General features: G+C 36.5%; 2 protein-coding genes across 4 annotated transcripts; one reads left to right on the top strand and one right to left on the bottom strand.

Moving 5' to 3' along the window:
- Nucleotides 1-104: 104 nt before the first annotated feature.
- Nucleotides 105-3,953, bottom strand: LOC110612097 (U1 small nuclear ribonucleoprotein C). The gene is made up of 6 exons (XM_021752763.2): nt 3,787-3,953; nt 3,634-3,676; nt 1,986-2,027; nt 1,611-1,881; nt 853-1,131; nt 105-476 (listed from the first exon to the last, which is right to left on the bottom strand). The coding sequence occupies exons 1-5, from the start codon at nt 3,792-3,794 to the stop codon at nt 866-868; spliced, it is 630 nt and encodes a 209-aa protein (XP_021608455.1). The 5' UTR covers nt 3,795-3,953; the 3' UTR covers nt 105-476; nt 853-865.
- Nucleotides 3,954-6,442: 2,489 nt separating this feature from the next.
- Nucleotides 6,443-10,873, top strand: LOC110612076 (RNA-binding protein BRN1). Of its 3 annotated transcripts, XM_021752739.2 has the most exons (9): nt 6,452-6,976; nt 7,165-7,247; nt 8,604-8,655; nt 8,843-8,968; nt 9,062-9,141; nt 9,495-9,674; nt 9,815-10,163; nt 10,257-10,400; nt 10,478-10,873. In XM_021752739.2, the coding sequence occupies exons 1-9, from the start codon at nt 6,808-6,810 to the stop codon at nt 10,603-10,605; spliced, it is 1,311 nt and encodes a 436-aa protein (XP_021608431.1). In that variant the 5' UTR covers nt 6,452-6,807; the 3' UTR covers nt 10,606-10,873. The 3 variants fall into 3 exon arrangements, with proteins under 3 accessions (XP_021608445.1, XP_021608431.1, XP_021608438.1); XM_021752753.2 differs by lacking the exon at nt 10,478-10,873 and having other exon boundaries at nt 6,443-6,976; nt 10,243-10,385; XM_021752746.2 differs by lacking the exons at nt 6,452-6,976; nt 7,165-7,247 and adding an exon at nt 7,263-8,325.
- Nucleotides 10,874-16,148: the final 5,275 nt, after the last annotated feature.

Raw genomic sequence — 16,148 nt, 5'->3', positions numbered from 1 at the left:
ATAATACTGGGACTTATTTAATCTAATTTATTTTCTTTTACTAGGATATGAGACATTTAAACTTCATTACAATACAAAGGGAATAAGCCATTTTTCAGCTACCCTAATACGCAAATATATGTATACATGTAAAATAAATGATTCATCACATGCAGACTCAATAGTCCAGAAACTAAACTTAGAAGGCATAAACATCAGGAAGAACCCAAGTGGACGCTAAGGCCTTCTAGTGCAAGATGCCACCAAATATATTCTCGTCCTTGTAAACCCCAGTAGATCACTTAAGACATCAATCAGAGTTTGCTTGAGAATCAAAGTAAATCAGTAAAATTTCAAGACAGGGAAATGCAGCCCCTTTAAGCTGAATCTATTATCATTTTACAATAACTATTGTTTACAAAAATGATGGTACACAACCATTCAAGAAGCTTTAAATAGGCATCAGAGTGTAGAGGTGGTATGCTTCTTGTAATTACCTGTAACAAGAACACACTTTCATAGAAATCACGCTCAAACTATTCAGCAAACACACAAGTAAGGCGGCATCTAAAATCAAATATATAGGTGCATAAAAATTTTGTCAAAAGAAGGGGGAAAAACTTTTGATCAGTTGTAACAAAATTCAAATGCAATACTTCATGGTGGAAGTCTATTTCCATAAGATAAAGCAATTCTTTCATAAGGCTTTCAGCACCATATACTCAGAAAACATTCATAAACTACCTAGTTGAAATTTCATTATCCTAGAAAGATAACTACAGACATCAATAATCACCATAAGGTTACAGGTAGAATGCAGAATGTCTAATGTTGCTATAACTTCCTTCATTAAGAAACAAATGCAAAGCCTACCAATTTGATCAGACTAATGATTAGCCTCAGGAGCCACAGCCGGAGCACTATTGAAGCTGTCAAAGCTTCCACTTGTGGCTGCTGCTGGATTTGCCTGATAAGTAGCAGGTGGAACCATCGAAGGAGCAGCACCAGAAGCAGTGGATGCTGGTGTACTCCCAGGAACAGTTGTTGGGGGAATCACCATGGGAGGCCTTTGCATGCCATTTGCATGACCAGGTAAGGGAGGTGCACCAGGCGGTGCCAACATTTGTGGCATGCCTGGAGCAGACAAATAACCTGCCAATAGTAGAATGAGAAGGTTAAATAGCAAGCTTTCTTATTGTAACAGGATAGAATAATTTATGATATAATGCACAGAGGTCAAACAGTAACTCCTTAGAATGCAAGCAGTGAAAGTAAAAGTGGTTAAATTATTAAACTAGTAATACACAAATATGAATCAAACGAGCAAGTGGGTTGCTATATAATCAACTTTAGCAATTTTAGACAGATAAAAATGAATAATCACTCATAGAAATATTTGTTGTTCAGAATCATGAAAAAACTACTAAAAGAAATTACATAACCATAGCTAATAAATTTTTTAAGATAATAACAGATTGCAGTTGCAAAATGAACGTATGACCAAATTGATAGAACAAGGCAGCAGGAACAGCATCAATCACATAAGCATGGAAAAGAAAAATGTTGACAGAGAGAGAGGGAGCAACATCATTACATGCAACAAATGGAGCAGCTTTATAGCTGTGCTTTACCTGGAGCACCAGGTATAGGTCTTGGAAGAACAGGAGGCCTAATCCCAGGGATTAGTGGTGCATTTACAGGTAACTGCGGATTCCCTGAGACAGGCATTACTGGTGTAGGCAGAACAGGAAGACGGGGCCTCTGCACCAGTAAATGTTGATTGTATGCAGCTCCAACCTGCTGGAATGCTGCAGTTTGGCCAAGGTGTTCTTTTATTCTTTGATCAATTAAACTTTGGGTTTGTTGCTCCTCAAACTGTTGATAGTAGGATCTCACATTTGCCTAATGTTAATGCACAGAACCAGCTAGCAAGTTGTCAGACAATTTTAAAAAATTACTCATGCCAAGATGTTAAATAATGACAATTGAACAAAAATAAAAGGTACCTTGTGCTTGTAACCCGCGTTGTGTTGCTTTCTAACAGATGGCTGTAACACATAACAGGATACTATCAGCAACTTAAGATAATCACTTTAAGACTTAGTAGTTGGTTGGAGCTATATAAAATAAGAATTTAGAAAAACAAAAAAAAAATCCACAACAAGCTGTTGACTAAAACAAATAGAAACAGTAAATAGTTTTAACAAATATATAAATTATGACAAGAATATTGCTTCTCGCTATGGCGCCCCTGCTGCAAAAAGTTATCTAAAAGTTTTTCCTCACATTAATAAATTCCAGTACACTTTTGCAGTGTGAAGCTCTTAAGCATCAGTGGTCCATATGCTTTAACATACCTTTGAACAAAACTTTGTAAACATTTCATTGTCCAAATAGAGTCAGCATTCCATTAATGATCAATCAGCCTTCAAAGCTCTGACCTTGTTTTTCAATGAAAAATCTCTTCCTACTTTCCCAGTTCGATTTTAGCAATGGTGAATAAGAACTGTCAGCTGAAGTGAGGACAAATAGATATTTACAGCTATTCAGGTTGTTGGGAATGAAATAGGAAAGAAGCTTTCATTTACATCCTAATTGCAATGATGTGACATACAGCCTGGCAGAGTACTAAAGCTAGATCTAAGCCCTCAACATTCCCTCTTCCAAACCCCCTTTCAGAAACTCTTAAATGGCCAAAGACTAGATATGCAAACAGTAGTTTATTATCAGCCGTCTCATTTGGTCAATCTCACGCTATGAGATTTGGATCTTTATGAAAGCATGTACCCAGAGGAGTGATTTCATTTCTGTAACGCAAGTGTTGTGGTAGGCAGTGCCTCCTCTTAATGAACCAAAATTACAAATGACAAATTTTAAAGTTATAAATGATCAACACTTGAAAACAGATATTCAGAATTCAATTGGGTCAACTGATTAATGTAAGATGAGATCCACAAGTACATCTACTAGCTAAATAACAACAACAACCAATTAAATGCAATGCAACATTTTACTTGGATTTTACAAATAACATTAGCCCTATTTTGCTCCGAGGAGTAGGAAAAGGCAATGTGAAAAGATTGAATGCTTGATTCCTGTAATGAGGGTAGTCTTCTGAAATTGGAAGGTCAATCTTAACAGAGGGTAGTACAACAAGAAACATTCAGCTCTTACCAGAAATGAAATGACACGGAACTTGGAAGGCACGACCTTCTCCAGAAAGGGAAAAGGGCAAATAAGCATTCATGGTGTAAAGAGCTGAATGCTCCCTGGGGGCCATAAATGAAGGGATGGGGGAGGAGGCTGCCCGTTGAATTTGAATTTCAGCACCAACATTTGGGTTGTAGCAAATTAGCAGGCAATACTTCGAAGACCAGGCTCTATTTTAAAGTTCAACTAAAACTTAGAAGATAAACCAAAAGGAGATTGCTACAAGAACAAAGCTCACTTTTCATACTCATTGAATTACCAATGAATAGACTAAAGTAACATACTAGCACTTCAATCGATAATTATCGGAATTAGGTACAGACAGAAAAAATTTGCATTGCTGTAAGTTTTAGCCTGCCAAATGGGATGGTTAACACAAAAAAAAAAAGCCGTAAACAAATCATTAAAGAGCAACTGAACCACAAATAAGTAAAAGGCACTTACAGAATCATGGGTCAAATAAGTGTCACAATAATCACAGTAATACCTGCAAGATCGAACCAGAAGGATAACCCCGAAACAAATTAATAAGAAATCGTCCATTATAAGGATTTTAAAAAAATAAACACATCAAAGAAGAACACGCGAAGATCATACCGAGGCATGGTTTTAAGATTGCGAAAAACCCTAGATTGTTGACTCAGAGGCAAAACCCTAGCTGAAAGAAATAGAAAAAGGATCTTTTTGTTGATGAGTTAAAACGACATGTACGCTGCGTATAAGCTGCCTGCAACGACTGCAGATCTGAAATCTCACGCAGCACCAGCAGCGGCTTTTAATACGTCATTAATGGATGAGAAAAACGACATGTCGCTCACATTTGGCACCCCGTCATATAGGCTTAATATAAAAATAACCCAAAAATTTTTAATGTTTTATAATTTAATCTAAACATTTGTATTTTTGTATGATCTGTTGGGTTTTTAAATTTTATAAAAAGAATTAAAAATCTTTGAAATTTCGATATATTATTAGCAATTTATTTTTTTAATATAACTAGTTAATTGGATGAATTTGAAATCTTATAATTCTAACAACGCTAAATTTAATTTATATAATTCTAAAATGTAATTCCAATTGATTTTCTGACTAATCTAAGTTTATCATTACCATCAAATACTTTCAAAATTCATTTTAATATAAATGATGTATTAAACTTATTATTAAGACTTTATTTATTTATAAAAAATAATTTATATTTAAAAATATTTTATATAAAAAAATATTTTTCATGTAATACATAATACATAATATTTTTCATTTTATATAAAAATATTTTAACAAAACTATTTATTTTCTATTGCTTAAAACTTCTCTACCATCAGTCATAATACATAATTATTTTACTTTCATTTTTATTCTGTCATCCTAGAAGGAAGCTACGAAGTACGAAACACAGAGCCATGAACATGGAGGGCCACTCAGTTTCCAGTCAAGCTTGCTAGTTGAATGCCACTTAGAAGTGGAATTGTCCATTTATAATCACTCACAGATGACAAAAAGTTACTGTTTTGCCTTTGTTAGAAACGAAGCGTCCTCGCTGCCAAGAAGTCGAGAGTGAATGAATCTGTTAGCCTACCGAGTCATTCGTATATTATGTTTTTTTATGGCCATTTGGCACCTGCCCTTACATATGGGTTTTGGTTTAACCGAGGCACCCTTGATTCAACTTTCAGGTACAACTCATATACACTTTTTAAATGGGTGTTTCTTCAAGAATGCAAGATTTTACTAATAATTTTAGCCTTTCAATTCACACCCCCCAACCCCTGCTCCTCCTCCTCATATACGCCTACTCTCCTAGGCTTTTCAAATTTGGTTTCAATTATGAACCAACAAGGCCGTAGGGCAAGACAAGGAATCCATTCTCGGGCTGATTGTCACCAAGGCAATAATTGGCCAAGCAGTCAGATCAATATACTCTGAAACATAATAGAAGCCATATCATTCAACTTGTAGCTCTTAGACTTGGGAGATAGTTTCCAAAGAGAAACTCAAGGGCCCCATTTTGAGTGCCTTGCTGGCTGCCAATCAACAAATTAAATGCACCTGACAAATTCTAGATAGACAGCCCTTTTTGATCGTTTGCCACTGGTGAGTGTCTTCTGTTCACCCCACCATAGGAAATGTGAACTTTTTTTTTCTTTCACTGATATTTCATGTCCGTCAACAAAAAACACTAATTCATCGAAGTTTGTGATTTTCTTGCCATTTTAATCTGAAGAGACAATATTTTCCAAGCAACAAAAACTGGATTAAGAAAAGAAAAGAAAAGAGCCGCAAGGCAAGAGTTGCGCTGCGTATGGAAACTGGAATAAGAGACAAAGACTTGGCCTTGGCGGGACAGTCTGGCGTAGTTATCTTTAGGCCTCGTAGTTTACCTTTAACTACCATTATACCCCTCTCTTCACAATTACGATAGTGCCCCTTTAGAATGATTAATCCACTGCTTCTGCAACAAATATAACGGATCTCGTACGTTTTATGGTGAAAATGACCCAAGCCCCTGGCACAATTTTTTAATTGTTTTTATATTTCCTTTTTTTCAAATTTCTCACGTTACACTTGCCCCTTTTTGTTGGTTTGGGAATTTTTTTTTTCAGAAAAAAATATTCGAGACACTTTGAAAACTTGATTAGTAAAAAGAAGTTATTTTTTAAGAAAAATATCTTTCAAAGGAGAAAATTATTTTACAAAACATTAAATAAATTTATTAATATTTTTTTTAAAATAATTTTTAAATATAAATTATTTTCTATAAATAATTAACTGGTAATTTGGATTAGTTAATATAGACTAAAATTTTGGCTAAAGTTCACTATGTTTCATATGGATACGTGCATGCCAGTCAGGTGTGGGTTGGTTTCTCCTATGTTAAGTTTTATTCGCCAAATATGTGCTTATATTCCTAAACTTTTAAAAAGAAAATCTACCACTTGCCAAATATACTACTTTTACACTTAATGAAAGGCTAATATAAAATTTACATTTATGGGATTAGAATATTTATTAATATAATATTTATATTTGATAAAATCAAAATACATAATTTAATAAATGCCAGAAAAAAAAAATGTGCGCGTTCTGATGTCCCAATGGGAAGAGCGAGGAGTCCAGTTTTATCAAGTTCCAGTATTCCTCTTTTTTAACCAGTCATTTTCTCATCAGACTTCCCCAAAGTCAGACTTGCCATGCAAGAGACCTGAACTTTCAGGGCCATTTTTGTAATTTAAACACACATAGTTTAAGGTACAACCCCTTAGCTTCCATCCGCAACTGTACAAGTACACCCATTTCCAAGCATCGCAACCGAAACAGCTGTAAGGTCACGCCAGTAAATCAGGCGAAGATTGAGCCCTTTTCCGATTGATTTAATTATAATTCTTCTATGCGAAGATCCAACTTTGCCATCCAGAAATCCCCCAATTTCCCATTGACGACTTCTCCAAGGAAAAATTAGAAAACGCAAAGCCAACTGTAATCTAGAGAGAGAAAAACAACTAGCCAATTCTACAGAGAGAGAAAACGCCATAGATACAGATAGAGAGACAGTCAGACAGACAGAGACAGAGAGTGTGTGTGCGCGCGCGCTTACGTGTCTGTGCTCTATAGGCATTAATGGCGGAGGATAAGAAGGAGAAGAAATCGAGCGAAGAGAGCGTTAAGCTGTTTGTCGGTCAAGTGCCGAAGCACATGACGGAAGCTCAGCTTCTCGCAATGTTCAACGAGTTCGCTTTGGTCGACGAGGTCAACATAATTAAAGACAAGACCACTCGCGCCTCCAGAGGTTCCTTTTTCTTTTCACATTCAGGAAATCTCACATTGTCTCTCCTCGCCTGTCCCTCTACTGTTTCTTTTTTTTTTTTTTCATTTTTTCCTGCTTCTGATTTTTCTTTTTTGATTTGCGCCATTATTTTTATGTTTACTTCTAGATTTGTGGTGTTCTGAACCCTAATTTCGTGCTTGCGTGTGTAGGGTGTTGTTTTGTTATATGCCCATCTCGGCAGGAAGCGGATAAGGCCGTAAATGCTTGCCATAACAAGAAAACGTTGCCTGGGGTTAGTGCAAATTTCAGCTTTATTTACTTGTTTATACATTTTATTCTTTATTATCTTCCACATTGTAGATTTAAAGTTGGTAGGTTTTATCAAGAAATAATTATCGAGTATTCGCTAATAATGGTTATTTATGACAATTTCATACTGTAGTTTAGTGGTGAGGTAGAGAAAAGTACTAGGGTAAAAGGAATTCTTTCTGTATTGTTTGCTATATAGCCACATATTATTTACTGCATGACATAACATGATAAATTAGCGATGCTGGTAATTATTTGGTTAGCTGGAAATTTCAAAGTCAATAATGCGGCAAAAAGTTAAGTCTCTAACTATGAAGCTGTTTTCCTGTAATTTGGCAAACAACTCACAAAGATATCTTAGTCACTCTTGCATCTAGTTGCATAGCTTACATGAAATAGGCAGTTTTAGGATGTGTAGGACAGTTAATTACTGTGAGGTTCAGGCTCCCATTTCCCATTCACATGGGTAGTGTGGTAGTCTGCTAATTGCTTGTCAGAAGATTTTGTTAAAGGAGTCACAAGATTAGAATTTTGATTTGTGAAAATGCATATTCATGATTCGCATGTAGAAAAACTCTCTTTGAAAGATTTGGTGGTCAGGAGACTAATTTTTATGATCAGGGTGCAGCCTATCAAAAAGTATGACGATTTAAATTCCATTCATGATTAATTAATACATAAAGAAAAACTACTCCTTGAAATTTTTTATTATCGAAATAAGTTGTGATGGAATTGAAGAATTGTTTGGATGCTTTAAATGCTTTAAATTTGGTTTTAATGCCACTGACTACAAAATCAAGTTTACAATTTTAATGAAGAATCGAATGGATCCTTCTTAGTTTGTGAACATGTTGTCGTCTAATGTTTTTAGTTTGAAATCATCCTGTCAGCTTAGCTTAGGTGGTCAGCAAGATGTTTTTTGGTAGATAGTACAGGCTGAAGTTATAGTGATCATCTTTTGCATCAAAAGGGGGATGGTGAAAAGAGGCCCTCAGTTTGACCAACAAAAGTCACTATTAATGCATGATTTGTCCCCAAATACATCACAAATGCATTATAAGGTAACTTGGTACTTTGTTGATCTAGGTAGTACGGTGAAACAAGTAGCTCTCACGAGCCAATGTTACCATTTAACCGGTTGCGTCAAGGTTTAATTCTTAATGAAATCTTTTTCCAAAAGGCATAAGGAAAGTTTTAAACCCTCTTTATTGGATTATCTTATAACTCATATATGGCCCTATATCAGTGCCAACTTATGTTTCTTACTTCTATTACTCTGATCCATCCATTTCTTTTTGTCTCTAATTGAAATGCACCCTATTCTTTCTGTCCAATTCAGGCATCTAGTCCGTTGCAAGTGAAGTATGCAGATGGCGAGTTGGAAAGGCTAGGTGTAATATAATTTCATTGACTGTTTAATGTATTTGCCTTGACGATGATTGCTGTAAATTGCTGCAGTCAATATTCTTATTCCTTATCTCTTGCTGCTTTTTTTTGTTTTCATTGTGTTGATCTATTTGATTTTGCATGGCATGCTTGTTTGCATTTTGAATGTTTTATACTTTCCTTGCAATCCAGAACACAAGCTCTTTGTTGGTATGCTTCCAAAAAATGTTTCTGAAGCTGAGTTATCTGAGTTATTCTCTAAATATGGAACTATAAAAGACTTACAAATTCTAAGAGGTTCACAACAGACAAGCAAAGGTACTTTTTTAACAATTGAAAACTTTGAACTCGTGGCTGTCAAAGTACTAATTTCTAATTTTTTATAGCTGATCTCAACTAATTACCTGGTAGGGTGTGCTTTTTTGAAGTATGAGACTAAAGAACAAGCCCTTGCTGCCCTGGCAGCTGTCAATGGAAAGCACAAAATGGAGGTTTGTGATTATTATGATTTTGTTTTTTTTTTTTTTCCTTTATTGCTTGGTCTTAAAATCTTTAAGGAGTTTTGAATTAGTTCTGGAGATTTTTCCGCCTACTTTTGTATTTTTATTATGCCTGTTGCAAGATAAACTGCAATGTAACAGTTGCATGGTAAATGTATTTATCTATTGAAACATTTGCTAAATGGCTTAGTAATTTATTCAAAGCAACATTAGTTAGTATGGTAGGAAAATGTAGTTGTAGTACTGTTACTTTAATCTGTATTTTATTGAGTTTTATAGGCCTGTTTGATGTCTTATAAACTTTTCCATGTTTGCAGCCTAATTGCTGTCTTTGTTTCTACTAGGGTTCAAGTGTTCCTTTGGTTGTCAAATGGGCAGATACAGAAAAGGAAAGGCTGGCTCGGAGGGCTCAGAAAGCACAATCTCAGGTGTCTAGCCTGCCAACTGTTGATTCACAACATCCTTCATTATTTGGAGCCTTGCCAATGGGGTACGTTCCCCCTTATAATGCATATGGATATCAGGTCAGTTTGCTCAACTTGTTGGCAAATAGTTCTAATATTTGCTTTGTTTAGCAATCTCTTTTGACTTATCAGTATCTTTTCTTTTCAGTCCCAACTTCGAATATTTGACCATGCTCAGACTGGTTTTGTTGTCTTTGCAGACTCCTGGAACTTATGGAATTATGCCATACCGCTTGCCCCCTTTGCAGAATCAACCTGCTTTTCATAGTATGCTTCCTCCAGTTAATCAAGGAAACGCATTGCATGGTGGAATCAGACCTGAGCTTGCCCCTGCTATGGGTCCTAGAAATTATGCAATGCCTCCAGCCAGTTATGTTGGCTCTGCTTATCCTGCAATGCCAGGTGTTCAGTATCCCATGGCATATCCTGGAGGAATGCCAAGTCACCAGCCTTTGAGTGGGTCACCTAGTACTGTACCAGCTGCAGTTACAAGCAGTAATTCTGCAATGTCTTCAAGTGTCAGTTCAAGTTCTGGTGGTCAAATAGAAGGTTTGATCTATATCTCTGGGTCCAGTTTTTTTCATTTTGTTTGGTATTCATGGTGGTGGTATTATGCTTATTGTTCTAGTTTATTTGCCTTAGGTCCGCCTGGTGCTAATCTTTTCATATATCACATACCTCAAGAATTTGGTGACCGGGAACTTGCCAATGCTTTTCAGCCATATGGTAAAGTGTTAAGTGCTAAGGTATTTGTAGATAAAGCAACTGGTGTTAGCAAATGTTTCGGTATGCACACTTTCTAATTACATTTTAATCATAGTTCACATGTAGAGTTTATATATCTAATAGGCTTTTATTTGCAGGATTTGTTAGTTATGACTCACCAGCAGCAGCACAAATGGCTATTAATATGATGAATGGATGCCAATTAGGCGGTAAGAAATTAAAAGTTCAGGTTAAGAGGGACAATAAACAGAGTAAACCTTATTGATCAGAAGGTGAGTCATGGAAGCAAGCTGAATTCTATGTGATTGTGGTCGCATGCTAACCTGGATATATGGGAGTGACCGCAATATCAGCACTTTGGGATGGATCAATTATCTGGGTTTGTGTATATTCCATCCATGTAATTGCTTCGTGGGATTGAAATTCCCAAAACTTGTAATTCACGGTGCATTCTACGCCGGTAAAATTTGTAATTTGTGTACCATGGAAATTCTTTAGAGATCAATTATTAATTTTTTGATTTTTCCCTCTTCTGTTGGTATGGTGTTCATGGAAACATCTTTGTTTCTTGATCTGCTTCCCCCACCCCACCACCCTACCCCCGCATCCCCCCAAAAAAGGAAAAAAAAAGAATCTGTTGCTCAAAGACATGTGAGCCTATTGTGCATTGTGCTAATTTTTCCTTCTCCTCTTGATGCATCATCGTAATGTCCAGTGAGTTTTCAGGTATTGCGCTAGCTGTCTGCACGTTTATTTGCAGTGATCTGTACGTTCTACCTTACTGGTTGCTGCATGCAAACATTTCTTGATGCCATTTTGGTGATGATGTCTTATTGGGGAAATATATGCATGTTTACTGGGCAAAATCACTAGGATTTAACAATAGTTTACCTGTTTAACATTTTTATGCTAATTTCTTTCAGTTTTCTGTTCCAAAAGAATGGAGTTGCTGTTGCTGGCCTTTTTCTTGCTATGATCAGGTGCTCTCAATTTTGAAGCTGTTGGATGCATTTAAATTTTTTGCTATTGATGATAATTTTTGAATGAACATTTTTCTTGCTAGGGTTAATAGATTTCAAGAAGAGCAAAAAGATTCTGACACTGCGTACTGACAACAGCATGACAGAGACTCATAGATAGGAAATAGCGATTATAAGATTTCTGTGTAATATATGCATGTTTTCCTTTCATGAAAATCTTGATGAATCTTACCGGGCAAAATCAAAGGGTTTAATTATGTTATACTACCATTTGCTTCCTATGATTCAGGTATTGTCAATTTTAAAGCTGTTGAATGCATTTAAATTTTTGCTCTTGATTGGAATTTAGCTAAATGAAAGTTTTATCTAACTAGGGTAACTAGATTTCAAGAAAGAGAAAAAAGATTCTGCAGCTCAGGTTTCAGCCATTGCTTCCTTGTCGAGTCCTCTCGCCTTTTCAGGAGATAAGAATGGAGAGAAACATTAATGCCAGCTGAAATTTTGGATGTAAAGATATTTTAGCCATTGGCTTTCACTCTATATAATTACCTATCTATATACACTTTGATGAACTTTAATATAGCCGTGATGGAACAGCATTGTACTTATTTATATCCTGTATTTCGGAACACGTCTTTGATGTATTGCATTCATATTTTGCCTGGCTTTTCTGATGACGTCTTCCTCTGTGAAATATTAATCAAATAGTGTCTCGAGTGATGGCTGCTTTTGAAGTTTCTAAATCTAATGGTGTATTCTTGAGAAAGGCCAGTTGGATTTAATTACTGAATTGATATCCTGAAATATGATTTAATCAAATGATGTTATTGGCATTTATTTTCAATCAAAACTAAAACTTGTACATGTATCATCTTCAATAACATAAATTGGTGGGTGCATTTCCTTGAATGTGCTTCCACCGAGTAATAATTTGAAAAGATTGCACAAAGAATGGAACTTCACATTCAAAGTTGACTGATGACTTGTTACACTTGTCAACTAGGTGAAAAAGGGCTGCCCTGGTGTACTCAATTTGTGAGGCGATGCGTACATGATCCATGACATGGCTGTTTGATCCTTGTTCCTTCACTACTAATCCAATATCTGCGAGTTGTCAAACAGGTGAGATTGGAAGGTTCACAACTTTGGAAAAAGCGTTTGGATTAGAGATTTGTAGTTGTAGAAGATTTCATTCAACACTTTCAGTTACAATTAAGATTTCGTTTATCTGTGAAAAATAATTTTATATTTTTGTAAAAAATATTTTGTTAATAAAATAATTTATTTCTTATTATTTAATTTTAATTTTAAAAATAAAATTTATTAATAAATTTATATATAAAATTTTAATAAGAATAGTATAAAATGATTTTTTTTTAAAAAAATTATTTTTTAAATGATTTTTTATTAATAAAATATTTTTATTGTCTAAATAATTTTAGTGTTTTAAATTTTATTTTTTAAAAAAATATTTTTAATAAAATAAACGGGAGTTGAAGGGAAAAAACAAAAGTGCATGCGTTGAAATGGTTGCGTGACGTGATGGATGTGGATGCTAGCTGCTGCTATGTGGCGGTCTCAGTAGAGCGATTCAAATTCTATTATTTTAATATTTTTTGTAATTATAAATAATCAGATGCAAGTAATCCCTCACTTAGCAGCTTAGCCATTTCTAGTTCACACCTGCTTCAATTCAAAGGAGTTCCCGTAATTGGAGGGTTTCCATTGGAATTGAACTAGTCCAAGGGAATGTTTGATTTAGAAATTTGTTTGAGACAGATTAAAACGATTAAATGCCTAACATAAATTAATTATCATTAATTATTGGTTATTAATTGTATTTAACAGTTAAATTAAAAAAAATTATAATGCCATTTCAAAAAAAAAATAAATTATAATTAATTTTTTATTTAATATTTTAATTTTTGTTCCCTCATATTATAAATATCATATCAATAATTAATTTTTTATGTAATAATAATAAATCTGATTTTTCTCATACTCCATGATAGATCTGGTTTTCTTCTTACTCTATCATATGGGTCTCTTAATATTCGATTTGATGAAAGGATCTGCAAAATAAGAAAAGATGGTTAGGGGTCTACCGGGGATGCCCCGGTGGAGACCCTCCTACGTTCAAATCAGATTTATGAACTAACTTAGTCGAGATAGACCAAAGTTGCAGAGAAAAGTAAAGTAAAAACACGGAGCCAAGGAAGAAGCCGGAAGAAGAAGAAGGAAAGAGAAGACCCCCTTTTTTACCTACCCCTTCTGTTCCTGCTATTGTGCTACCTATTTATGTCACTCAGTCTCATACGTACGGACGTGTCAGACCCCCTCTCCACGCCAGACGACTATTTAATTCTCCCGGCGCGCGTGCAGGCAGGGCTGCGAAGTGACTGGACCAGCTCCTCTCCCTCACATCACATCACCGGGCTGGACTTCTTTCGGTTGAGTCTGGGCTCGCGGGTAATCCATCCGGCCTGGCGTGTCTGGGTCGAGGTCTGAGATGCTGAGTTGGTCAGCCTAAGGAGGGCTTGATGGGCTTTGGGTCACTGTTCTCCTCTTAAGCCCGGCCTCGCCCAGGGTAGAGGAAGCCCAGCGATCATTAATTGCCCCTTTACTTCCTCGGCAGTTATTACATGAGTGGCGAGGGAGTAAATCCTTAAACTCTATATATGACCGCGTGGCCCGAGAACTGCTCCTGTCAAAAGTGTCCTTTCCTTGCCTTTTTATTTCTTTGTCTTTTTACTTTGATATTTAAATGTATGGCGATCTGGAGATGTGTATTTGATGATGAATGATATTTCACCTCGGCCTGTACCTCATTATTATTTTTTACTCAGACTGTCTTCTGGCTTTGTCAATTTTACTTAATTGATGGACCAGACTATCTCTACTGGGACTTTGCTAGTCGAACTGACCCGGGCTAAGAGCTCGGAGTCTGGCTAAGCTTCTGACTTGCGAGTTTTTCTTATTCTCATGAGGGCATTTCTGTTTTTGGCTCATGACCTCTTCAGTGCTGCGAGCTCGGATATATAATACCTAGAGGAATGTCTTATTTGCATGAGTGCCCGCTTTAGACGATTTTAAATCTTGTTCTTATTACGAGCTCGGACATCTTGTCCCTCTGGGTGTAACCTTCTGGCGGTCAGTGCGGTCTGAGCTGTGTGCTCCACTGAGATAGAGAGCTCGGTCTTTTATCGTCTTCCTCTTCCTGGGTCATCTTTGTTAAGTGTTTGTTTACTATGGGTTAATCCGAGCTGTGAGCACGACCCTTTGCTTTCGTTTATCCTTTTGTGCGTTTCGCATTGGCGGGCCTTTTCATATAGGGAGCTCGGCTCTCTGTTGTTTCTTTTACACTTAGCTTTATTCAGCTTGATTATTTACTTGTTGTGAGTCTGTCCGTGCCGCGAGTTCGGGAGCTCGGATTTTTGTTCTTTGCTTAGGCTTTTATGCCTATAGCCCATGATGCTGCTTGTGCTATGAGCTCGAGAGTTCAGGATTTCGTTTTCTTTACTTTGGTGCCCCGAGCTCTTTTGTGCAGTCGAACTTAATTTTCTTACTTTCTTATCTAGCCTTACACAGGCTGTGTTTCAGTCTAACTGCTTGTTTGTTTGGCTTTAACTTTTCTTTTATAGGCTTATAGCCTTACCGGTACAGACATAAGGCCCCTCCAAGCTTCTGGGGAGATCGACCCTGGATTGAAGAGGTTGGACTATCTATTTTGGGTTTGACCATACTGGGGTACGATTCTTTTATATCCAATGAGTAAAGACTTTCCACTTGTAACAGCCCGGAAACCGAACCATTACCGGCACTAGGATCCAGATCGGCTTAAGGCCGCCGGGATCCGTAGTAAGCCTATTGTGAACTCTGTGTACCTGTGAAAACTCATACATGATCATACATTTTCTGTAAACATTTCAAACTTTCTTTTCTTTGCCAGGCTTAACCTGTGTATACTGTACTTCCTCTATGTTAAGTCTGGTTTTCATCACATTTATCGCATAAAACATTGACATAAAAAGATCATGTATACACACAAGGGTCATCGTAAACTAGTCAAGCACAATCTATACACTGTACATTACAGTCTATCTCATAACAAGGCATGTCCACACTAGCTATTACATATCCTTCAATCCTTCTATCCTCTGTTAACCTTGCTCTCTGAACTCTGATGACTGAAACCTGCAATACTGGGATGAGGGGAGAGGGGTGAGCTCAACTAGCTCAGTGAGTGGAGAATAAAACATGCTCTCATGGAATGCATCATTTCTGTTCGGCGGCCGAACCTTCCTTCGGCGGCCGAACCTGGTTTTGCCCTAAGGGCAGAACCTGCTCTGCTTCATGCAAACCTTTGCCCAAAATCCTACAACATGCATATCAACTACTCCCAACTAGCATATACACATATATATGCCCAAAGGGGTCTAAAACTAACCTAAAACCCCAAACAACAGTAGCAAACAACACATAACATGCTTGAACATCACAAATCAACAAAAACCTCCTTTAAACCAAACATGCATACTACCCATACAAACTTCTTAAAACCTTCAAAAACCAACAAAGGAGGTTCAGGATCTTCACTTACCTCTTCCAAACAAGAGATCAGACAATCCTAACGTGGAGTTATGAAGATTCAAGCTTCCAAACCTTCAAACTGCCAAACTTTGCTCTTTTTGCTCAAAACCTTTAAACACAAACATAAACTCTTTAAAACTTTGAAAGATTTTATGGAAGAACATGAAAATCTCCCAAGGAGACTCAGAGCCTCACCTCAGGTGGAGAAAATGGAAACGTATCCAAATCACCGACCTTT

This window comes from Manihot esculenta, chromosome 1 (genome assembly GCF_001659605.2).
Source record: "Manihot esculenta cultivar AM560-2 chromosome 1, M.esculenta_v8, whole genome shotgun sequence".
NCBI lineage: Eukaryota > Viridiplantae > Streptophyta > Magnoliopsida > Malpighiales > Euphorbiaceae > Manihot > Manihot esculenta.
The sequence above is the reverse complement of the archived record's forward strand: the minus strand, read 5'-3'. Positions and strand labels throughout refer to the sequence as shown.